Source organism: Lathyrus oleraceus, chromosome 3, assembly GCF_024323335.1.
Source record: "Lathyrus oleraceus cultivar Zhongwan6 chromosome 3, CAAS_Psat_ZW6_1.0, whole genome shotgun sequence".
In the NCBI taxonomy this organism is placed as follows: Eukaryota; Viridiplantae; Streptophyta; class Magnoliopsida; order Fabales; family Fabaceae; genus Lathyrus; species Lathyrus oleraceus.
Genome location: NC_066581.1, coordinates 510,589,446 through 510,615,383, shown reverse-complemented (window position 1 = coordinate 510,615,383; position 25,938 = coordinate 510,589,446). Strand labels below are relative to the sequence as shown.

At 38.9% G+C, this 25,938-nt stretch overlaps 1 protein-coding gene across 1 annotated transcript; it reads right to left on the bottom strand.

Annotated features, from left to right (window-relative positions):
* Window positions 1-566: 566 nt before the first annotated feature.
* LOC127131882 (uncharacterized) lies at window positions 567-2,733 on the bottom strand. Its single transcript, XM_051060773.1, has 3 exons — window positions 2,299-2,733; window positions 1,108-1,962; window positions 567-902 (listed from the first exon to the last, which is right to left on the bottom strand). The coding sequence occupies exons 1-3, from the start codon at window positions 2,731-2,733 to the stop codon at window positions 567-569; spliced, it is 1,626 nt and encodes a 541-aa protein (XP_050916730.1).
* Window positions 2,734-25,938: the final 23,205 nt, after the last annotated feature.

Here is a 25,938-nt window from a genome sequence, read left to right as displayed (position 1 = left end):
TGTATATTCTCTAAGAAGATCTATCATTCTCTCCTTGACATATGGGGTGAGCGATGCCCTAATCTTGACCTCCTGTTGATCTTCTTCATAACCCAAGTTAATCACTTATATTGGCTCTTTGTGAGGATGAATGGTCTTTTCTTCTTGCTCAAGTAGCCGGGATATCTCATATGGGATCTCTTCATCACTTTCTTCTTCGACCTCAAATACAGGGAAATCAAAGTTAGGAGAGGGTATAGGGTCATTGCTTTCAATGGATGTGACATTGATTAATCTACACACATGATTTATGCTTGTTTTTAGGATAAAAGTAATGGAATTTGCATGCATATATTGAAAGTGATTTTTTTGTTCGTTTTAGGTTACCATTTTTCTAAAGGAAAAAAGTAAAACAAAATGGAAGACAAAATGAACATTTTCATTAATAATAATGGGAACTTGAAACAAAGCCCAACAAAATACTCTTTCGTCTTGGGAAGAACGAAAGGAAATTTTTATTTTATTTTTAAAATGACAATAAAATATTACTTAGAAATATGAAAAATCATAGGAACGTCAACAACTATCTAATTTCGGCAGACTATCCCATGCGTCACGAAGCTTTGTGCATCCTCTTTAGGGTCTTCTTCAATGACAACATTTGTTTCAGATTGAGTAGGGTTGATGAATCCTCCACTTTGAAAAGTTTCTTGAATAAGACGGACAACCGTGTCTTGTTGATCAAACTTTGAAGGTGTAGTTGAGAAGCCAAGGCCTTCACAAAATTTGTTTTTGGGGAGACTCACAACTTGTCCCCATCCGCTCGTTGAGCCATCTTCGACTAACTGTCGTGCATCATTGAAGAAACGAATAGAAGCTCCATTCTCTTGTATGTTCTTGTCAGCAATAGATAGAGTTTGAAACTGGGTTACAATCCCATCGTCGGCATCAACGAAAAAAAAAAGATGATAGGTGACTCACCACTAAAGCTTATTCTCCATATACTGTGACTAGCTTCCCTTTTCTTACAAACTTGAGCCTCTGGTGAAGAGTTGAAGTGACAGCCATTGCCTTATGGATCTAAGGGCGACCTAAAAAACAAATGTAAGAAGCATGGATATCCATCACTTGAAAGGTGATTTGAAAGGTATGTGGGCCAATTGTCATGGGGAGATCCACTTCACCGATGATGGTCTTTCTGGAGTCGTCAAAAGCTTGGACAATAACCCCACTAGATCTCATAGGAGCTCCTTGAAAATTCAATCTAGACAAAGTTAATTTTGGCATGACGTTGAGTGAAGAACTTGTGTCTACAAATACACCGGATAGAGAATCAGTAAGGCAATTCATGGAAATATGCAAAGCCATGTTGTGATCCTTGCCTTCTACTGGGAGTTCTTCATGACTGAAGCTCAAATTGTTGCAGGCAGTTATGTTGGCGACAATGCTGTCAAATTGGCCAATCGTTACATCATGGTCGAAATAAGCTTGCTCAAGAACCTTTTGTAGAGCCTCCCTATGAGCCTCGTAACTCATCAGCAGGGATAAAATAGATATTTTGGAAGGGGTTTGTAGGAGCTGATCCACAGTTTTGTATTCGCTCTTCTTGATTAATCTCAAAACCTCATCAAATTCTGAATTGATATTAGCCCTGCTGGACTCTTCCATAACATTAGGTTTATTGCTCACAGTTGATTCCTCAACTTGCATTTTCTTCCCAACTAAAGCTTCAACATTTCTTGGTGGTACCGTAGTGAATACACGCCCGCTTCTTGTAACTCCACTTAAATCGGCAATGTTGATGACAAAAGGAATAAAGGGTAGAGGAACCTCCTTACCATCTCTGATCATGGTAGCTTGGTACTTGTAGGGTACAACTTTGTCAGATTGGTACGGAGCTGGGCCTGGTAAGTAGATAACTAAAGGCGACTTTGCAGAGTTGTGACTATCGAATGTGATCTCCAAGGGTTCAGGAACATTGAACTGAGGGATTATAACATTAACATTGTTCTTGAAATTTCTGGGATGGACAACAGTGATAATTCATGCGTTCAAAAATCCTTGGATATCCTGTCGTACAAGGGAACATGCACGTGGGTTTATCGAACAAACTTCACAGGTGGTATAATCATGTGATGGAACAAAAGCAAGCAGAAATAAACTTTTGTGTATCTCAACCAAATATCCTCTCACAAATATCACATCATAGACTTGGTAATTACTCTGACAGCCCTCAACCATATCGACTTGATTGAAGTTATGGTTTCTATCAACTCAGATAAGTTCGTTGTCTATTTCTTTTTGCGGGTCTTCCCTTACAATGCGACAACCACAAAGAGTTGTACGACAAAGTCCGCAAGCCTCATAGTTGTGTGGCATCATATAGATGAGCTCACCCAACTTAAGGTGCATTTCAACCAAATCTCCCTCTAGATAACATACATCATAAACTGTGAAAGTACCAGGACAACCTTCCACCATGTTGATAGAATCTCCTCCATGTTGAGGTAGTATATTGACTTGTACATTTGGATTGACATCTATGAAAGACATAATTCTTCTTTTGATCAATCTTTGGACGTCAGACTTCAAGCCATAACAGTCTTCTAGATCATGTCGGGGTGCCCCATGGTGGTAAGCGCAAAACTGGTCAGCTTTGTACCAATACAGAAGTGTCTCTGGAACAGGGGGAGGAGGTATAGTTTGAATGTGTTTCTTGTCGACCAAAGATGGGAATAATTCCATGTAAGTCATAGGTATTGGATCAAATTGCGGCCTTATTTGAACTTGGTTATTGTTGTATTGTGGACGGGCCTATTATTGAGGTTGTTGTTGCGATTGCGGGGTATTATGATGAATGTACTGAGGTTGTTGTTGTCGTTGTTGAACTTGTGGTTTACATGGTTGCAAGAACTGTGGCTGGTAGGATGGATCTATTACTGTAATATTTTGTTGTTGATATCTCTGCCTTGGTCTTCTATGTACCACCGTAATGACGTCTTGCTTTTTCTTCTTAGGAAACCGAAATCCTTACTTTCTGACGCCGCTAGATGAACCACCTTATTTAACCAATTGTCCCTCGTGGACACCTTCTTCGAGACGCATCTGTAGCGGTAAATTCATGACTATCAAGCTATGGATAAGCTAGACGTCAATAAAACCAGAGTCGCCACCGTGCTTTTATTGTTTCCAAGGGAAAAGTACGAACAAAACCCAAAAATAAGAAGTTTTCAAATCAAAACTAATAAAATTCCAGAGATTACAAGTAAGGGGGTTGGTTACACAAAAGGAAGGTGTTAGCACCCAAAATGTCCTAGGTACTCCTAGGGAGCCCTTTCTTGTGTGCCTATGTGTTTTGGTATAAAATGATGTTTACAAACAAATAGAATGGAGGGATGAGAAAATAATTCATTAATTATATTTTTGTGTTTGATAAGACCTTCAGACTTGTGCCTACGTACCAACATAAAATGAGGGATTAAAACCTCGTAGTTTGTGGTATAAATTTCAAAGTGGATGCATTGCTTTTAACAAAATTAAGTTTGAAAGGCAAAAAGGCCTAAAATGGTTTGAATGAGTTAGTTCTTTTTGGCGTTTTGAAAGTTTTAAGTAAAGTATAATTAAGTTTATTTAAGAAAATAAGTTTAAAAATGCAATGGCATAATGCCAAAGTTTCTAGTTTGCAATATGGTCAAAGTTTAGAAGAAAAAAACAACAAGCACAAGCAAAGAAGTTTTTAAAAGGGGGGAGAGACTTTGAAATTAAAGAAATGGGGAGGAGATGAAGAGACTAATCCTAAGCATAAATTTAAAAGTTAAGAGTTGAAAAGATCTGACCAATGATGGGATGCAATCCAATAGACAAGAATGTCATATAGAAACCCAAATTCCCTTGGACATTAGAATCAATCAACAAACAATGCATAATATATCAAATTAAAGAGCAAGGCATCAAATAAAGATAGCCACATCCAAGCTTAGCAACTCCATGATCTTCTTTAAATTTGCCCATGCAACAGATGAATTCCACAAGTCACAAGTTCAAAGTAACAGCTTCATAATGATCATGTTGCAGATGAACTTAAATAGATCTTCAATGATGTATTAGATGAAGTTTAAAATTACAAGCACTTGGTTTCATAAAAGTTGGCATTGGCCAAGTCCTTTGCATAGGGAGTGTTGCCTAAATTCTAAGTCCAATTGTCTCAGATCAAATCAACAGTCCACACAAGATGTTTTTTAGAGTTTTTGTTCTTATTATGTACATTAATGGTCAAAGACCACACAAGCAAACAAAATATACACAAACAAGATATATCACACAATATGGCCCAAGTGGACAAAGTGAAAATGACATTAACATAAACAATTAGAATGATATGAATAATGGCAAATGAATAAAGCTTGAAGTTAAATTGCATTAAGGTAAATGACTTGAAATTAAATGTTAGTTGTTAATGAGTTAGAAATTAGTATTGCTTTTGCTTTTTATTTTAAGTCATTCTTTGGAGAACACTCAACCCACTTATCACAAGCATGGATCCTTGAACCAAGACATCTTCCAAAGGAAGGAAAAAATGCCAAGTTTCCACACAATACCATGAAAGAGGGGAGACTTAGAATCTCACTAACTAGAATGTTATGCCTTTTTATGTCAAAATTTAGCACTATGCTAAGCAATCGTAATTGGACTTATGTAGAAGTCACAACTATTTGAGGCTGGGCAATAGAATTTTGGTGTTAATGCATGTTAGAGACATAGTATAATAGACCATGCTCATGGAACATACCACACACAAAAAGAATATGCAAAAATGGTGGCCTAATCTCATCCATACTTATGTTGATTTTGTAATCAACTAGCCTTAGGATATAGAGAAATCATAGGTCAAATAAAATGGATGCATAAAGAAAGGGAATTAGATGAAGAGGGAGGGGAATGGATCAAAACTCAAATTGGACAAGGGAGGACTTTTACCAAGTTAAGATCATTCATTCATTTTGGGAGATGGAATGTATATTCCATCAATCCCCTAAATCCAATCATCTTAACCTAGCAAAGTCAAATCAACCTTGACCAAGGCCCAACAACACAAGTCAAACTTACAAAGACCATTAAAATGGCTCAACACAATTATTTGGCATTTATTCAATTTAAAAATACTAAAAATAGTACATTAAATTAAATATGGTTTGTCAAATTCCTAAAACCTCATTAAAACACCAAAGAAATGGCCATGAGATTTATCATAGGTCAAACAAGGTCAAAGGACCTTGGAGAAATTTTTTCAGAATTTTTGGAAACTTAAAAGTATTTTTAAACAATTAAAAATATTCATAAAATAAATTAAATCATGAAAAGTATTAATAATGATCCAAAAAATAATTTTAATTCAAAATATGAAAGAGGATTTTATTTGAATTTTTTTGGTGAAACTCTCAAATTTTCTGGATCAATATTAAAATTATTATGAATTAGTGAAAATAAGACAAATAAAATGAAATTCAAATATTCAGAAAAAACGTGGACCACTTGATCTCCCTCATTAATTGAGGTGGCAGATTAAGTGGCCATCAACATACTTTCCACCATAGTCACAAGTCAACGCGTAACGCAAGTGGTAATTACAAGAAACGCGTGAGATTAAAATATTTTGAACAAGATCAATGGCTCTGAACCTATCCAGCACATCACCGACGCTGAAACTCCGGTCACCATCTCAGGCGAGCCTCACCGGATTGGTTCGGTCATCACCATCACATAAATGAAAGAAGAGGACATGATCTGAAAGAAAAAATGGCGTAGAGCACGAATCTGGCCTCAATTTTAACTAACTCCAAATATATAGAAAGATATGAGGAGTTGAATTTTGAGGTGTGTCAACTGAGTTGCTTTGATTTGACCTCAAAGCAACTCAATCTTCTTGCCTACATTGGTAGAACTTTAGACAATCAAAGATCCAAGAGAATTGATGAGAATTGAGTGAGAATCGAAGAGAAGAAAATTTCTGGAAAATACCTTTAATGTTGTGCAGAACTTGATCTTGCTTGCTTCAAACCTTGCTTGATCACACTCAGGAAGCTTGCAGAAATAGTTTAGCATTGGAACAAAGCTTTGGATCCTGGAGTTTTTGAATCTCTAGACAGTGAGATTCAAACTTAATTTTCAAATGAAAATTCTTAGGTTTTCCTTTGAATTGTGAGGGTTTGAAGAGAGGGGGAGAAGCTAGCGCGCAAAGGTCCTTTCAAATGAGCTCAGAGGGTTTGTATTTATAGCAATTGGGAGTGATATTTGCACACTTGAATTTGCTTCCAAATTTGGCAAGGTCATGCACAAGCTTGCATGGGCGTGTACATGCCCATGAAGCAATGCACTAGGGTCCAAATACATCTAAAATTAAGTTGAAATGAAGCTTGAATGGCAAGGCAATGCAATGTGATGTTTTGAACATTTGATCTTTCCACTTGATGCATACCTATTAAAACCATGCGCAACCCTAGCAAACCTTGTCCAAAATGGATGAAATATGACTCTTTGGAAAGCTTAGATCAAGGGGAACAACTCTTATGTTGGAAACTTTTCCATTTGGAACTTGGAGCATGGTGAATTTTGAGGTGGAAGTTTGGAAATTTCAACATGTTGAAATTTTTCTAAGTGTCAAGTCATATACCTCAAAATTCCACCTTGCTTAACTTTTTATGTGAGTTCCAAATGAGAAAAGTGTCTTCATAAACGTTGTAGATATTTGAAAGACCTTCAAAATGGTAACATATTTTATGTCATTTGGATTTAGAATGATAGAGTTATTCATTTTTGAATTTGAGGAAAATCACTTGTTCAATTGTATAGGGTAAAAATGACCTATAATGTATCCTCATATCACATGCTCATAAAATTTGATTTAGATTTCACTCCAAACATCAAAGTTGAAGTAGATATCTTGTATTTGATTTTGAAACTTGGAAATCTTTAATATAATAAAAATTGAGCAAGTTATGGCCTTGGTAATTTGACTTTCAAATTAGGGTTTAGACAAAATGACCTATAATGTTTCAACATAGAAAATGATTTTCCAAGCAAAACTAGATCTAGGTATCAACATGAAAGTTGTTTGGAATGTCATTTAGAGTAATGTTTATCTTGGAATCATTTCCATATGGTGAAAATGGTAGGAGATAAATTCTAGGGGGCCCAGTTTTGATCAGATGAATTCATCTGGCCAACTACCATCAACCAACTTGCTAACTTCCAACTCTCTTGACTTTTTAGGCTCATGGTAGATCATATATGCTTAAGATGATGAATTTTGAAGTGTCCCTTGAGAAATTTGATCAATTGGTGAGGTAGCTTGTTGAAGAAGTTGCTCAAGATACCTAGACAAACTAGGGTTTCCAAGGCAAACCAACTCCAAACTCTTGAAGAATACTTTATTAGAATAAAATGTAGAGATCATTGGGACTAATATATGATGCTTTGATACATTTTGGATCAATCCTTGGTTGTGCTTTTAGCCATGAGGGTCTTAAACCCTAGATATGAACTTGACAGATCAATGGTGATCATGCCCTACCTACAAAAGAGTTAGGCAAATGCAAAGACATATTATTGGTATTTGATTAGTAAAATAATAATATACAAGTATGATACAATCACATGGTGCTTGGTGATCTCTCCCAACACAAACCCGGTGAAAGAGGGGTAAGGAGGATGCCAAGGTATGATCCCAATGCTAATGCATATGATGAAATTGCATGAGGGATCTTAGGGTCAAAATTGGGGTGTTACAGCTGCCCCTATTTAAGGACATTCTAACTGAGGAGGTGAAGGTTAAAATCTTCGTATCGACTCAGTTGAATGGGCTTAAATAATAACATATAGAAACAAATTTTGGTCCCTAAGAGACCTCATGATGCATATGATATGAATGTAAAAGTGAATTATCTGTGGGGAAATGTTGCCACAAAGGAAAAGAAATCAGAGAGACCAGCATGAGCATAATGCATTTCGTAAGGAAAGCTCACTGGTGAGACATAGACTCTGAGGGGATAGAAAGGGTTATGCGTAGGCCAAGGTACGACTTAAAAACTACTGGGGGAGGAATTCCATAAAAATGGAAAGACTCAGCCGAGGAAAAAAAAACATCATGCAGGAAAAGCGATTTCGCTAAGGAAATACGCAATCAACTCAATTGGGGAAGAAATAAACTTCAACACAGGAGGAGTAGAAATCTACTATCCACTACCGGTTACTGGGTAAGGAGATAATAAAGATTTGATAGAGAGGACACCCGTCATCGGTTAGGATGAACATATGAAGGATGACTCACTGGAAACTGCCAGGAGGGAGTATTCATTACCAGTTACTGGGTAAGAATAGTCTTGCTGGGAGAAAACTGCAGAAATAGGATTTACAACTACCAGTTACTGGCAGAAGACCAAAGATGAGAATATCCGTCATTGGTTAAGGTGAACATATCAAGGATAAACTCAAAGGAAAGAAAATATGTCATCGGTTAGGATGAACATATCAAGGATAAACTTGCCTGGGATGTCAAGGAGGATATTCGTCATCGGTTAAGATGAACATATCAAGGATAAACCAACTGAGCAAAAAGTAGGAATTACATCTAATGAATGCTAGATAGACTACCATCAAAGAGAAAATCTGTCACCAGCTAGGATGAACATATCAAGGATAGACTCTGCGAGAAAGAAATAGGAATTACATCTATCAGTTACTGGATAGAATACCAAAGGAGAGAGTATTCGCCACTGTTTAAAGTGAACATATCAAGGATAAACTCTGCAAGGGGAAAGAAAAGCAGGATTTACAACTACCGATTACTGGGAAGAAGACCGCAAAGAGAAGGAAAATCCATCATCGGTTAGGATGAACATATCAAGTATTGATTCTCTAGGGAACAAAATAGGGATTATAACTACCTTTTTACTGGGTAGAATACCAAAGATGAGAGTATCCATCATCGGTTAGGATGAACATATCAAGGATAAACTCAAAGCGAAGGAAGAAAATATCCATCGTCGGTTAGGATGAACATATCAAGGATATACTTCCTGGGAAACATAAAAAATGAATCCAATGGGGACTCCACTGAGGAGAAAACAGAGGTACCTTTGTCGGGTATTGGGCAAGAAGTAACAAACTGCAAACTAAGAAGAATATTACCAGTTATTGGGTAATAAATTCTTAGGGACCCAAAGCATCTATCTAGGTAAGAGCTAGAAAGAAACGATCAATCAAGACTCACCCAGATGAGGGTATAACTCAAGGGGAGTAGTTCCATCCAGATAATCAACTGGGGAGGAAACTAAAGTAATAATCATCCACGAGAAAATAACTCAGTGGGGAAAGGAGAAAGGTTAAATCTTTCTGCTTAAGGGGTTGACACTCTACAATTGAGGGAGGACAGACACCAAACCTGTATGGGGATAAAGTACCGCCATAACAGAGAATTTAAGATAACAGGAATGAGTCAATCAATGTGATGTTGCAATAATGGAATTATATAAGTGCATGTATATGTATATGTATAAGTATATTTATATGTATATGTGATGATTATGCTGACAAAACTATCGCACAGGATACAAAGGTGTTGCAGATTTGAATCGTCGGTACAATTATCGGTCAATCCACAAAAGAGGGAGACAACTGATGGAGAAAAAAGAGATCAACATACCAAAGGCTAAAATCTAGCGGGGGAAAGAGGAGATCTACTGAGAAAACATGTTATCGAGTATGCGGGGAATTTTAGGTCAATACCATATTAAATGGGAGACAACCGTGCAGAGGATAGACACAAATAGCTGCTCAGAAACCAGGAGGAAACTCTGACTGGGAGCGAATCGGATGGCGATATGGTGGGGAAACCAAAGCTCTACTGCGACCACCTGAACTGCTGAGGGCACCATCCTTATTCTGCTGGAGATGAAAATAAGCTGGGTAATATATATTCCACAGGGAAATAACCACAAGTTCCGTTGGGAGATAAATCAACCACTCGGTTGGGGACAACGGAGAATCAACTGCTTGGGGAAACCAACGACCACGGGGTGTTGAACGATGTTGTCGGGAATAAAAGAGAAATTGCGCCTACTGCTTGGAGAAGACCAATAATGCTCCACACTTAGGGCTTACTGCTTTCGAACCACTGTTGACATTCCTTCTAAATGAAATCGATTGCTTAGGATTCATGCTTTTATATGTTTAAGAAAATGATTTTGATTTAAAGATTTTAATTTCAAAAATGATCATAATAAAATTTAAAACTATTTGGCTGAAATAAATAAGAGTAGAAACAATTGGATAAAAGCTCAACTTTATTTAATAGAATGGTAGTCTGTAAATGACAAGACTCCATAGATCCTTACAAAGTTGAAAATGGTAATTTATATAGAAAAGGGTTACATTGAATACAAATGACCACTAATCCTTCCACCAACTCTTGATGTTCACTGTGCTTTTGGCCGCTACTGGGGATGATGAATCACCGTCAACCCTTGTGCTCAACAAAGTTTTCAAATCTGAAAATCATCAGGATGCAGTTACTTGCCATAATCCCTTTTTTTGCATAAATTTTCCCAAGGTGGGGTACTCAATTTGTCGGGATGATTCTTTCCCTTTTTATGCCTCTAATTTTTGCCTGGATCGCCCTTTCGGATTTTCAATCCACTGAGACGCTCATTTTTGCCTAAGCCGCCCTTTTAGGTTTTCAATTTAGCGAGTTGTTCTTTTCTTTCTAGGCGAAGTATTTCTTGACTGCATCTGCGTTCACAGGGCGAGTGAACTCTTCACCATCCATAGTTGTAAGAAGCAAAGCACTGCCTGAAAAGGCTCTCTTAACAACATATGAGCCTTCATAATTAGGAGTCCATTTTCCCCTAGAATCTGGTTTGAAAGATAGAATCTTCTTAAGCCCAAGGTCACCTTATCTGAACATCCGAGGTCTGACCTTCTTGTCAAAAGCTTTCTTCATTCTATGCTGATATAACTGACCATGGCACATGGCAGTCAATCTCTTCTCTTCGATCAAATTCAGCTAATCATACCTGGCCTGACACCATTCAGCCTCAGTCAACTTGGCTTCCATGAGAACACGCAATGAAGGAATCTCAAACTCTACAGGGAGCACTGCTTCCATACCATATACAAGAGAGAAATGGGTTACCCCTGTTGAAGTGCGGATGGATGTACCATACCCGTGCAACGCAAATGGGAGCATCTCATGCCAATCCTTATATGTAACAACTATCTTCTGAATGATTTTCTTGATGTTCTTATTCGCAGCTTCAACAACCCCATTCATCTTGGGTCTGTAGGGAGAAGAATTATGGTGTGCAATCTTGAAGTCTTCACAAAGAGCTTCCACCATATTGTTGTTCAAGTTCGATCCATTATCAGTAATAATCTTACTTGGCACACCATAACGACATATGATCTGATTCTTGATAAACCTTACAATAACTTGCTTGGTTACATTTCCATACGATGCCTCTTCAACCCATTTTATGAAGTAGTCAATTGCCACTAAAATGAAACGATGTCCGTTTGAAGCTTTGGGCTCAATCATGTCAATCATGTCAATTCCCCAGATAGAAAAGGGCCATGGGGAGGAAATGACGTTCAACAGTGTCGGAGGAACATGAATCTTATCCGCATATATTTGACACTTGTGGCATTTCTTCACAAACTTGCAACAGTCATATTCCATTGTCAGCCAATAGTAACCTGCTCGCAAAATTTTCTTCGCCATTGCGTGTCCATTGGAATGAGTACCAAAGGAACCTTCATGGACTTCAGTCATCAACAGGTCAGCTTCGCGTCTATCCACGCATCTGAGCAAAACCATGTTGAAGTTTCTCTTGTACAAAACGTCACTATTTAGGTAGAAATTGTCGGTTAATCTTCTCAAAGTCTTCTTATCTTTCAAAGATGCCCCAGGCGGGTAAATCTGACTTTGGAGGAAACACTTGATGTCATAATACCACGGCTTCTCGTTTTTGATCTCTTCAGCAACAAGCACATGAGCTGGCCTATCAAGACGCATTACAGTCAAATTGGAAACCTCATTCCAATACTTCACTACAATCATTGATGCCAACGTTGCAAGAGCATCTGCCATCCGGTTCTCATCTCGAGGGATATGATAAAACTCAACCTTTGTAAAGAAAGTTGAAATCCTCCTCGCATAATCTCTATATGGTATCAAACCGGGTTGATTCGTCTCCCATTCACCTTTGATCTGATTCACAACCAAAGCTGAATCTCCATAGACGTCTAAATATTTGATTCTGAGATCAATGGCCTCTTCAAGCCCCATAATGCAAGCTTCATACTCTGCCATATTGTTTGTACACTTGAAAGTCAATCTAGATGTAAATGGAAAATACGTGCCTTGAGGAGTAATAATCACTGCCCTAATGTCATTACCATATTGATTAATAGCTCCATCAAATACCATGCCTCAATGGGAACCAAGTTCTGGCCCTTCTTCAAGCAATGGTTCATCACAATCTTTCATTTTCAAGTACAAGATCTCTTCATCAGGAAAATCATATTGCACTAACTGGTAATCTTCAATCGGTTGGTGAGCCAAATGGTCAGCCAAGATACTACCTTTGGTTGCTTTCTGAGATCGGTATTCAATATCATATTTTGATAACAACATCTACCAACGGGCAATCCTCCCAGTTAAAGCCGGATTCTCAAATATATACTTGATTGGATCCATTTTGGATATCAACCAAGTGGTATGATTCAACATATATTGGCGCAGATGCTTAGTAGCCCAAGCCAATGCACAACAAGTCTTCTCTAGCATAGAATACCGAGTCTCATAGTCGGTGAACTTCTTAATGAGGTAGTTAATTGCAAATTCTTTCTTTCCAGTCTCATCTTGCTGACCAATGACACAACCCATACTATCTTCGAGCACAATCAAATACATGATCAATGGTCTTCCTTCAACAGGTGGAGACAAAATCGGAGGTTCAAGCAGATACTCCTTGATACTGTCAAAATATTTCTGGCAGCCTTCGGTCCAATCACAAGACTGATCTTTCCTAAGAAGCTTGAATATAGGCGCACATGTGGCAGTCATGTGTGAAATAAATCTTGAGATATAATTCAAGCGACAAAGAAAACCTCTAACTTGCTTCTCAGTTTTGGGCGCAGGCATCTCTTGTATTGCTTTGACCTTGGCAGGATCAACTTCAATACTCTTCTCGCTGACAATAAAGCCCAACAACTTACCAGAACGAACACCAAAAGTACACTTATTGGGATTCAAGCGGAGTTTATACTTCCTCAAACACTGGAATAGCTTCAACAAATGCTCATCATGTTCCTCTTCATCAATTGATTTAGCAATCATGTCATCGACATAAACTTCAATCTCTTTATGCATCATATCATGAAAAAGAGTAGTCATTGCTCTTTGGTAAGTTGCACCAGCATTCTTTAAACCGAAAGGCATCACTCTAAAATAGAATTTTCCCCAAGGTGTAATGAATGTGATCTTCTCCATATCTTCGAGTGCCATCTTGATCTGATTATATCCGGAAAATCCATCCATAAACGAAAAGACTTTGAATTTATCAGTATTGTCCACCAATATATCAATGTGTGGCAAAGGGAAATCATCTTTCGGATTGGCTTTATTCAAATCTCTATAATCGACACACATGCGGACTTTTCCATCTTTCTTCGGCACAAACACAATATTGGCCACCCATTGCAGATACTCATCGGTCACAAGGAAACCGACATCAATTTGCTTTTTCACTTCTTCTTTAATCTTCACAACCATATCAGGATGCGTTCTTCTCAACTTTTGCTTGACTGACGGGCATTCTGGCTTCAACGACAATCTATGCTCCACAATCTCAGAATCCAAACCAGGCATGTCTTGATAGGACCAAGCAAACACATCTGAATACTCTCGAAGGAGATCAATCAACCCCTTCTTAACATCTGGACACAATCGAGACCCAATCTTGAATTCCTTCACATCATCCTCGAAACCCAAGTTGACTAACTCAATTTGCTCTTCGAATGGCTGAATGGCTTTTCCTTCATGCTCAAGAGGACGAGACAATTCATCACTCACTTATTCATCACTTTCCTCCTCGGTCTCAAACACAGGGAATTCAAAATTTGGAGAAGGAGAAGGATCATTGTATTCAATGGGGTTAGAAACCAACCTGCATAATGATTTGATATTTTAATTTTAGAGAAGGGAATTTGTGACCAAATATTATGCAGATGGACAATTATATTGTTTATTTATGTTTTTTTGTGATTACCATTTTTAGAATAAAGCAAAAAGTAAAAACAAACATCATAGATGTGTATGAATAGAATTAATTTTATTGATGATCAAATTTGAAATGCCCAACAATGTTCACTTCTTCCTTAGGCATAGGAGAAGGATTTTTTTAAAACAAATAAAAGCAATTACTTAGATCGATGCAAAATAACTGGAATATCAACAACAGTCCAATTGTTGCAAGCTTTTCCATGCATCACAAAATTGGTGCAGTCTTCCTCTTCGTCATCCTTTAGCACAACAACTAAGTGTTGTTCATTTCCATGAATGAACCCTCGACTACGGAAGCTAAGTTGCATATCCTCTGGTCTAGTAGTTGATGAACCTTGCTGAAAACCCATACCAGTTTTGTTCTTGTTGTCGGAGACCTCTACCATGCGCCCCCACTGATCTACATTACCTTCTTCAACAATTTTCCTCACATCTTTCAATGAGGACATAGGTGCCCCAACTATCTTTTCAGCAGCAATAGATAAGGCTTGGAATAGAGTTCTAACCTCATCCTCAGCTTCAACGTAAGAGAAAGATGACAGGTGGCTAACCAACAACGCCTTTTCCGCGCCAACAATAACAAGCTTCCTATTCTTGACAAATTTCAATTTCTGATGCAATATGGAGGTAACAGCTCCCGCCTCATGGATCCATGGCCTTCCCAACAGAAAAATGTAGGCCGGGTGGATATCCATTACTTGCAAAGTAATTTGAAAATCACTCGGACCTATCTTCACCGGAAGGTCCACTTCACCTATCACTGTTTTGCATGAACCGTCAAAAGCTTTGACGATTACATCACTATACCTCATAGGCGCTCCTTGATATGACAACTTTGATAATGTTGACTTCGACAACACATTCAAAGAAGATCCGGTGTGAATAAGTACATTGGATAAAGCGCCATCTTTGCAATTTATAGAGATATGCAAAGCCAGACTATGATTCCTACCCTCCTCAGGGAGTTCTTCATCACAAAAACTGAGATTGTTGCAAGAAGTGATGTTAGCCACAATATGATCGAATTGATCCACCGTAACATCATGTTCCACGAATGCTTGCTCTAGAACTCTTTGCAGTGCTTCTTTGTGCGCTTCTAAATTCATTAGCAGAGACAATACTGAAATTTTTTGGGGGGTTTGGAGCAGCTGCTCCACCATATTAAACTCACTTTTCTTTATTAACCGAAGTACCTCATCATTATCATTAGTCTTCAAATTGCTAGATTCACCATACTAACGCTTTGAAGTGCTAATTGGATCTACCGCAGGTACTTCCACCTTCTTACCAACTGTTGAATCTTCTACATCTTTTGGGAATATCGACCCAAACACTCGACCACTACGGGTTACCTTAGTAACATCAGCAATGCTCACGACAGATCTGGTCATAGGTAATGGAACCTCTTGACCATCCTTCAACATAGTTGCATTATACTGATAAGGAACAACCTTATCGGATGAATACGGAACTGGACCCGCTAACCATATGACCAACGACGATACCAATCTCTGACTGATGTTGTTACTATTATTGTTGTCATACTGAATGACTACCCTCTCTGGGTTCTTGAAAACAGGCACTATGACATTCACATCGTCACTAAGTGACGGGATTAGAAGATTTGAATCATGCCTTCATCCATCAACCGCTGGATGTCCCTTTTCACTATTACACAACCTCTTGGATTAACATTGCAGATAGCACAACCATCATGGTCATGCTCACAATCGCTCACTAGACAAATGTCCTTATGCATCCTCACCAAGGACCTTCGAATAAAACGGACATCATAGATTTTGTACTCCCCAAGACAACCGTCCACCATGTTAACAGAGGAATTTCCATGAGCGGGCAGTGGATTTTCTTTCACGTTTGGTGCTCGGTCCTCAAAGGACACCATTCCACTCTTCACTAGTTTCTGAACTTCGTACTTGAGTGGATATCAGTTCTCAATGTCATGTCCAGATGTTCCTTGGTGAAAAGCACATCGGAGTTCAATCTTGTACCACCATGGAAGTGGTTCAGGAATTTGTGGCAGGTTTCTAGGTTGTAACAGGTTCTTGAGAACCAATGATGGATAAAGCTCTGCATATGTCATAGGAATCGTGTCGAAAGAGACCTTCTTCCTCTCAAAAGTTTTTTGCTGATGATTGTTGGTATTGTTGTTGTTGTAGGTGTTTGTTCGTTGCTGTGGTTGTTGTTGTTGACGCTGTTGTTGTTGAATTGGTGTTGATTGACTTGCTGAGAAAACGGGAATTACTGAAGATACTTGATGATGATGTTGACGGGATGGTTGACTTCTTTTGATCTGAGGCCTTCTCTGCCTCCCACTAATAATTGTGTTGGTTTCATTGTCTTTCTTTTTACCGAAACCGCTGCCGTATCACTTGCTAGACGATACCTCCTCCTTTGATAACCGTCCTTCTCGGACACCTTCTTCAAGCCTCATCCCCATGTTTACCATTTCGGTAAAATCACTAGGGGCACTAGCGATCATACGCTTATAGTAAAATGAGCTAAGGGTCTTCAAAAATATCTTGGTCATCTCATTCTCCTCTAAAGGAGGGGTGATCTGAGCAGCGAGTTCTCTCCATCTCTGCGCATACTCCTTAAACGTTTTCTTGTCCTTCTGAGACAGTGATCTCAACTGTTCTTGGTCCGGAGCCATATCAACGTTGTACTTGTACTTCTTGATAAATTATTCTCCCAAATCGTTAAAAGTGCGGATGCTCGCACTATCTAACCCCATATACCATCTTAGCGCAATGTCGATCAGACTGTCTTGGAAGTAGTGGATTAACAGTTGATCGTTGTCTTTTTGGGTAGACATTTTGCGGGCATACATCACCAAGTGACTGAGCGGACATGTGTTCCCTTTGTATTTTTCAAAGTCAGGCCCTTTGAACTTCACTGGAATCTTCACATTTGGCACTAGACATAATTCAACAACACTCTTCCCAAAAAGGTTCATACCTCTCAAAGTCTTCAACTCCTTGCGTAGCACAAGAAATTGATCTTTCATTTCATCCATTTTCTCATATATGTTTGGACCCTCAGATGGCTCGGAATAATAAATGGTATCTTCCACACGAGGTAAGGTGTGCACTACAGGCAGTGGCACAGACATGACCGGGCTAGATGCCGGCATAGAAGTAAAAGAGGGCGCAAAGCCTTCAGACATGAAGTCCGGCAGCATTCCCCACGGGTCCGGCAGGCATGGCAGACGCGAAATGAACGGTAGCAGCAGGCATGGTAGAGGTAGCAACCTCTGAAGTAACAGTCCTCTGAGGAGGAGGAGTTGCAGGTGTTGGAGAAGATTGGCTCTGTGTAGCTAGAACCGACTCCATCATGGCAGTCAGACGGGTGATCTCCTCTTTCAGGTCTCTATTCTCTTTCTCAAGATGTTCCATAATTCTAGAGTGATTAGCGCAAGTATTGTACCGATGAGTCAGCTTGGCTGAAGCATAGAAGAAACACCAATGAGACATCTGGCGAAAGAGAAACCTGCTTATGCAAATGATGCATGAAATGCAATGCTTATTTATTTTTTATTTTTTATTTTTAATTTTCAAGGAACTTACTATATTATATATATATATATATATATATATATATATATATATATATATATATATATATATATATATATATATATATATATATATATATATATATATATATATATATATATATATATATATATATATATATATATATATATATATATATATATATATATATATATATATATATATATATATATATATATATATATATATATATATATATATATATATATATATATATATATATATATATATATAACAACAATAATTGCAACAATTTGATATGACCAAAAATCTTTTTTCATTTATATAATTGAAAGGATTATACTGAGTACAATTTCAGAAACCAAATGAAAAATACAAGAGAAAAGGAGACTAGTCATCCTAAGGATCCCTAACAACAATGTCAGAAGATCTGGCTGTAGGCGCATACTTCCTTCGAATGCGTCGAATCTCAAAAGAAGTCTTCATCTGAGTCTTCTCGAGGACCAGCTAATCAACAATCTTCTTCCAAGCAACGGAAGGCTGAGGCATGCTAGAGGAAGATGAAACCTCTGGCTCTCTCTGTCTCTTTGTCACCCGGTCTTCAAGTAGCTCGATGAGTGCATCTTTGTCCTTAGACTCCAACTGTAACTCCTCATGCTTTTTGCTCAAAGCATGGAAATGCTCTTGCCACATATCCTTCTCTTGCTTCATCTTGGCGAGCGCATCTTCCAACTCCTCTACATCTTGGTTAGGGAGATTTAATGGCTCAACCACAACCATAGACATAGGTCTTTCACAAGGATAAGGCATCTTCAACTCTAAATCTCACTTATTCACCCAAAGAGTGTAAGCTTCCAAAGCTACACAATTGCATGGACCAAGCTCAGATATTCCTTTCTTATGCACATTATGCCAAGCATGCACAATCTTCTGCTTCAAATGTTGGGGATCTTTACCCTCTTGATATAAAAGACCTTCTAACAAAGTGTTATTAGGTTTGCCTCTCAAGGGGAACCCAAGTTGACGACGAGCCAAAGCAGGGTTGTAGTTAATTCCTCCTTGTGTACCAATAAGAGATACATTAGAGAATTCACCACAATGACCAATAATCTCCAAACTGCTCAATGAAGGATCATACCAAACTATATCATCATTAGTGAGAGACATAAGTCTCTGAGACCACCGTAGACATTGTTTGTTCTCCACAAAAGCAGGTGTCTTAGGCAAGTGCGAAATAAACCACTTGTACAGAAGAGGAATGAAACAGACAATAGTTCCACCACCTTTAGAATTCCTTAGATGTAAAGAGAAGTGCATATCTCCTAACAGAGTAGGCACAAGATTCCTAATCAAGAAAATTCTAATGGAGTTAACATCAACAAAACCGTCAATGTTAGGGAACAAAGTTAATCCATAGAGGAGCAACACAAAGATAGCTTCAAAAGCATCCACACTACCGGGTTGAGCAAAGGCAGTAGCTTCCTTGATGAGGAAATCAGATTGCAACCCAAATAATCCTCCTTTATTCGCCCAATGAGCCTCTATCTCAGACTTCTTCAAGTGAATAACTTCAGCAATAAGATGAGATCTGGGAATCTCTTCCAATCCACTAAATGGAACTCTACTAGAAATGGGTATCCCCAAGAGATGGGCATACTCCTCCAACGTAGGCACAAGCTGATAGATAGAGTTTGAATGTTCTTGTCAGTAATAGATAGAGTTTGAAACTGTGTTCCAATCTCGTCCTCTGCATCAACGAAATAAAAAGATGATAGGTGACTCACCACTAAATCTTCTTCTCCATATATTGTAACTAGCTTCCCTTTTGTTACAAACTTGAGCCTCTGGTGAAGAGTTGAAGTGACAGCCATTGCCTTATGGATCCAAGGGCGACCCAACAAACAAATGTAAGAAGCATGGATATCCATCACTTGAAAGGTGATTTGAAAGGTATGTGGGCCAATGGTCATGGGGAGATCCACTTCTCTGATGATGGTCTTTCTGGAGCCGTCAAAAGCTTTGATAATAACCCCACTAGATCTCATAGGAGCTCCTTGAAAAGTCAATCTAGACAAAGTTAATTTTGGCATGACGTTGAGTGAAGAACCTGTGTCCATAAATACACCGGATAGAGAATCAGTAAGGCAATTCATGGAAATATGCAAAGCCATGTTGTGATCCTGGCCTTCTACTGGGAGTTCTTCATGACTGAAGCTCAAATTGTTGCAGGTAGTTATGTTAGCGACAATGCTGTCAAATTGGTCAATCGTTACATCATGGTCGAAATAAGCTTGCTCGAGAACCTTTTGTAGAGCCTCCCTATGAGCCTCACAACTCATCAGCGGGGATAAAATAGATACTTTGGAAGGGGTTGTAGGAGATGATCCATAATTTTATATTCTCTTTTCTTGATTAATCTCAAAACCTCATCAAATTCTGAATTTATATTAGCCCTAGTGGACTCTTCCATAACATCAGGTTTATTGCTCACAATCGACTCCTCAACTTGCATTTTCTTCCCAACTAAAGCTTCAACATTTCTTGGTGGTACCGTAGTGAATACACGCCCGCTTCTTGTAACCCCACTTAAATCGGCAATGTTGATGACAAAAGGAATAAAGGGTAGAGGAATCTCCTTACCATCTCTGATCATGGTAGCTTGGTACTTGTAGGGTACAACTTTGTCAAATTGGTACGGAGCTGGGCCTGGTAAGTAGATAACTAAAGGCGACTTTGCAGAGTTGTGACTATCGAATGTGATCTCCAAGGGTTCAGTAACATTGAACTAAGGGATTATAACATTGACATTGTTCTCAAAATTTCTGGGATGGACAACACTGATAGTTCATGCGTTCAACAATCCTTGGATATCCTATCGTACAAGGTAACATGCACGCAGGTTTATCGAACAAACTTCACAGGTGGTATAATCATGTGATGGAACAAAAGCAAGCCAAAATAAACTTTTGTGCATCTCAACCAAAGATCCTCTCACAAATCTCACATCGTAGACTTGGTAATTACCCTGACAGCCCTCGACCATATCGACTTGATTGAAGTTCTGGTTTCTATCAACTCAGATAAGTCTGTTGTCTATTTATTTTTACGGGTCTTCCCTTACAATGCGACAACCACGAAGAGTTGTAGACAAAGTACGCAAGCCTCATAGTTGTGTGGCATCATATAGATGAGCTCACCCAACTTAAGGTGCATTTCAACCAAATCTCCCTCTAGATAACATACATCATAAACTATGAAAGTACCAAGACAACCTTCCACCATGTTGATAGAATCTCCTCCACATTGAGGTAGTATATTGACTTGTACGTTTGGATTGACATCTCTGAAACATAATGCTTCTTTTGATCAATCTGTGGACGTCAGACTTCAAGCCATAACAGTCTTCTAGATTATGTCTAGGTGCCCCATGGTGGTAAGCGCAAAACTGGTCAGCTTTGTACCAATATAGAAGTTTCTCTGGAACAGGGGGATGAGGTCTAGTTTAAATGTGTTTCTTGTCGACCAAAGATGGGAATAATTATGTGTAAGTCATAGGTATTGGATCAAATTGAGGCCTTCTTTAAACTTGGTTATTGTTGTATTGTGGACGAGCCTATTATTGAGGTCGTTGTTCGATTGCAGGGTATTATGCTGAATGTACTGAGGTTGTTGTTGTCGTTGTTGAACTTGTGGTTGAGATGGTTGCAAGAACTGTGGCTGGTAGGATGGAGCTATTGCTGCAATATGTTGTTGTTGATTTCTCTGCCTTGGTCTTCTATGTACCACCGTAATGATGTTTTGCTCTTTCTTCTTAGGAAACCCAACTCCTAACTTTCTGACGCCGCTAGATGAACCACCTTCTTTAACCAATTATCCCTCGCGGACAACTTCTTCGAGATGCATTTATAGCGGTAAATTCATGACTATCAAGCTATGGATAAGCTAGACGTCAATAAAACCAGAGTCGCCACCGCATTTTTATTGTTTCCAAGGGAAAAGGGAAAAGTACGAACAAAACCCCAAAATAAGCAATTTTCAAATCAAAACTAATAAAATGCTAGAGATTACAAGTAAGGGGGTTGGTTACACAGGGGGAAGGTGTTAGCACCCAAAATGTTCTAGGTACTCCTAGGGAGCCCTTTCTTGTGCGCATGTGTTTTTGTACAAAATGATGTTTACAAACAAATAGAATGGAGGGATGAGAAAAGAATTCATTAATTATATTTTTGTGTTTGACAAGACCTTCGGACTTGTGCCTACGTACTGTCGCATCGCGCGAAAAACCGGCGGGAAAAGAAAGAAACAACAGAGCCGCCACCGTGCGTTATTTATCCCAAAAGAGGGAAAGGAAACGCTCGAAGTAAACCTAGGAAAGAACATGGTCTCGCGACCAAAGAGAATGGGTTCGGGAGTCGGTTATGCGAAGGGAAGGTGTTAGGCCCCCTACGCATCCGTAGTACTCTACGGGATCCACGCACAATAGAAAGGAAAATGGTTGCTATAAACACTGCTCAAATAAACATCTACACAGGCTGAAAGAAACGAAAGAGACTGACTGAAACTGAACTCGGCAGGATGTCGCATCCTAGGCCTACTTAGTCTATCAGGCATAGACATCAGAGTCAAAGTAGTTCGGACTGGGGAGACGACACATGCTCGCTAGGATATCGCATCCTGTGCATACGTATCTTCTCGGACGAGAGAAGAATCAGAGCATTCGTAGCTCGGCTGACACGCACACAAACAAACAAGACACAGGCAAACGTGGAGCCCGACTGCCAATCACTGGACTTATGTCAGCATCCGGACCAAAACACACACAGGAAACCAACTGCCAATCGCTGGACTTATGTCGGACTCCAAACAGAACACACACAAGGGTGGTTAAGACACAAAGGGTTGAAAAAGAAAAAGGGCGCCCGGAGAGATCAGCTCAATCTCCTGCCTACATACTTCATCTGGTGTGAAGATCAGGGCAATGTAGTTCCCCTACGCAGGGACAAAGGATCTAGCCTAACCAGATAACAGAGGGAGACACAACTCTAGGGAGACTACGACTCGAGCCTAGATGTTGTCATGCAAAATCAACCCTAAGTTAAGGTTTCTAGCTAAATGGCACAAGGGCCAACCTATCCTAGACACGACTTGCACAGGAAGCAAGGGTCTCGATTGCAACTAGGGCAAGAGAAAGGGGAAGTCTCAATCGCAACGAGGGCGAGAGAAAAGGATTAGATGTTAGTGGTTAGTCAAACTCGGCAAGACATCGCGTCTCGTGCCTACGTATCTCATCTGAACATGAGAATCAGAGTTGCCGTAGTTCGGCAAAACAACTCTAAGCATGGCTTACACAGGAAGCAAGCCACACAGACTTGACTTGCACAGGAAGCAAGTCAAGCACAACCTACCTTGCACAAGGGCAAGTCTAAGCTACACCTAAAGAGGCAAAGCAAACAGGCAATCACAAAAAGCACACTCTATATGCATACAAGAGGCTCACACAAGGGTTAGGCACTAGGGCCAACTGGAATAGGGTAAGTGTGCTCTTAACCTTGCCATTGAGAGGCTAAGGTGAAGCAGATGAAAGGATGAAGTGAGGATAAGACCTCACAGCTCTTATCCCTGGCCAGGGAGAGCTAATAGACAAATGAGCATGGGTCCAGAAAGTGGGAACCCTTCTATACTCGAAGACTCTGACACTGTACACTTTGTACAAGATCTTGGGTTTGTATCCCAATGCATCAACACACAGCAGTGTGAGCAGAGGGATGACACAACAAGAGTAGTGGGGGATAGATTGCATATCCCTACCTTCCACCAATTGCCTTACTTGAAGGACTTTTCCTGCTTGGGACAATTTTAAACATACACAAACATGGCCTCTTAAGGAGGACTTCAGACAGTTTGCCCGGTCAAATAACAGACCGGGTCTCCAGACTACATGAAGAAAGAGTAATTATACCTCAAAAGCAATTTCTAAATAGCAAAGCAAGCAAGTTCAGAGAACTTAAGCAACTAAAGTACCTGAAAAAGTCAAAACAATCAGCAAACAGTTCAAAAGTTTAAATCAAAAGGAATTGGTAAACAGTCAATACAGATGGTCAACTGTGCAAGGCACAAGACCCAAACACATGAGTCAAACCTAAAAAACAAAGGTTAGCATATGATAAAACAATCAAGTTCAATCAAGTTTGAATGATCTTTGAGGCATTGGTGCTTAACCTGAAACAGGAACTCAATTGTAAGTCCAAAAGACCACTAGGACTAGCCTAGGGTCAAGGATGAAAGAAAAAGTCAAAACAGCAAAGAAAAGTCAACCAAAGTCAAGGTCAAACATTTAAGAAGCTATCACAATTGGGCCCACATTCAAATCATGCATCATTGTCATTTTATGAACATTTGAAGTCAAAGTAAGGCAAATGAAAGCACAAAAAAGGTCAACAGAATGACTTGCATCAAAAGTCAACCCAAACAATCTCAAAAATCATCAAATAAATCAAACTCAATCCTAACATCTATCATGGTAAGCATGTCAAATTTCATGGCATTTGGATGAGAGGAAGGCAGTCAATGAAAATCATGAAGTCAACATAATTTCAAGTAAGCACAATGAAAGTCAACAAACATGGGTCAACTTCAAAAAATCATAACAAACTGAAAACAGATGAGAAATGAATGAGATTAACACCAATGCAAAGCTCAAGATGTCTAGTTATCACATATGAAATTTCATGGTCATACAATATGGTATGAGAATTTCCCAAAGGATTTGGCAACATGTAGCACAAAAAGTCAACATTTGACTAGGCAGGGAAGAAAAATCTCAAATAAATGGAAAAACAGCACAATTAATTCCAAGAAAATTCACACATGAACTAGACATGAAAGGGAGGGATCATGCAAAATTTGGGGTCATTTGGATGCAAGGAAGCATGTCTACCAAAATTGGGAAAATGCACATTCATGGTGTGACACAAATTGTCACACCCTACTTCAAAAAATCAAAGCTCACACACCACATATGATAAATGCACAAACTTTATATCAAAACAAAGGTGAATGTGTCTAGTTTCTCCACAAAAAATTTTAAGGTCAAAGGATGCAACATGAGTATTTCACAAAAGAAAAGGCAAGAGGTATCAATTTTTGTCACATTTCACAAACCCTAGAGCCAATTAATATCCAGCCAAGCAAAAAATTAATAAAATTCATGATAAAATAGAGGACATGCTTGTGAACATGATGGAAAAAAACTCATGATTTTTGGATTAAAATTGAGAGAGAAATGAATTTTCAAAGTTGAATGAACAATTGAAGCAAGTATGAACAAATAGCATGGCAAATGGTCAAAGCAAGGTTGACCGAGTGGCAAAGCTGTAAATAAGCATGCCACTTATCAAAACGACTGCACTTTGGATGGGCACGGGAAATATTTCTATTGGCTCATTTTCAATGGAATAGTGACAAAAGCAACAACAGCCAATCATCATCGAGTTTTCTGGGCAACTAGGGTTTATCACAAGGGTTTATGCAGCTGGGCATTTCATGTTCATCATCCAACATCAACAGACCAACATTCAAACAAACATCACATAATGACATGGTATGGTTCATGCAACATCTGAATAACAATAAGACCAACATATTCATGAATAAAAACTGGGCAGACATGCAGGATTCAAACAGGGTATTCATCAACATTCAAGCACGAGCAAAAAACAAAATGCCCAGAAATTCATGGCAGGCATACCAATAGCATCATCACACATCAAGCAACAAGAATGTATCATCCAATTTCATTAAAACACTTCCAGCAAGGCAAATCGAGCAAAAGTTAACATGAACACAAAAAATGAAATCCAAATTTCTCTCAACAGAATCAACCATTTAGCATGATATAAGTTGCAATAGACTCATAATGGCAAGGACTATACATGGCATAGCATGGATAAGAGAAAAAATAGAGTTGAGATTTTACTTGGTTATGAAGAAATGGAGGGAGCAGTGCTTGTTTGGATGGTTTGAGCTTGAACAGATCTCCTTTGTGCTTTGGATTGATGGATTCTTGAA

Excerpts from the sequence above, each read along its gene's own strand:
- LOC127131882 (XM_051060773.1), bottom strand. The coding sequence starts at position 2,733 with ATGACTTACATGGAATTATTCCCATCTTTGGTCGACAAGAAACACATT. Across the intron at positions 1,963-2,298 it reads CTCTTTGTGGTTGTCGCATT|TTCAATGTTCCTGAACCCTT; the intron begins GTAAGGGAAGAC and ends ATAATCCCTCAG. Across the intron at positions 903-1,107 it reads CCTTTCAAATCACCTTTCAA|TTTCAAACTCTATCTATTGC; the intron begins GTGATGGATATC and ends ATTGTAACCCAG.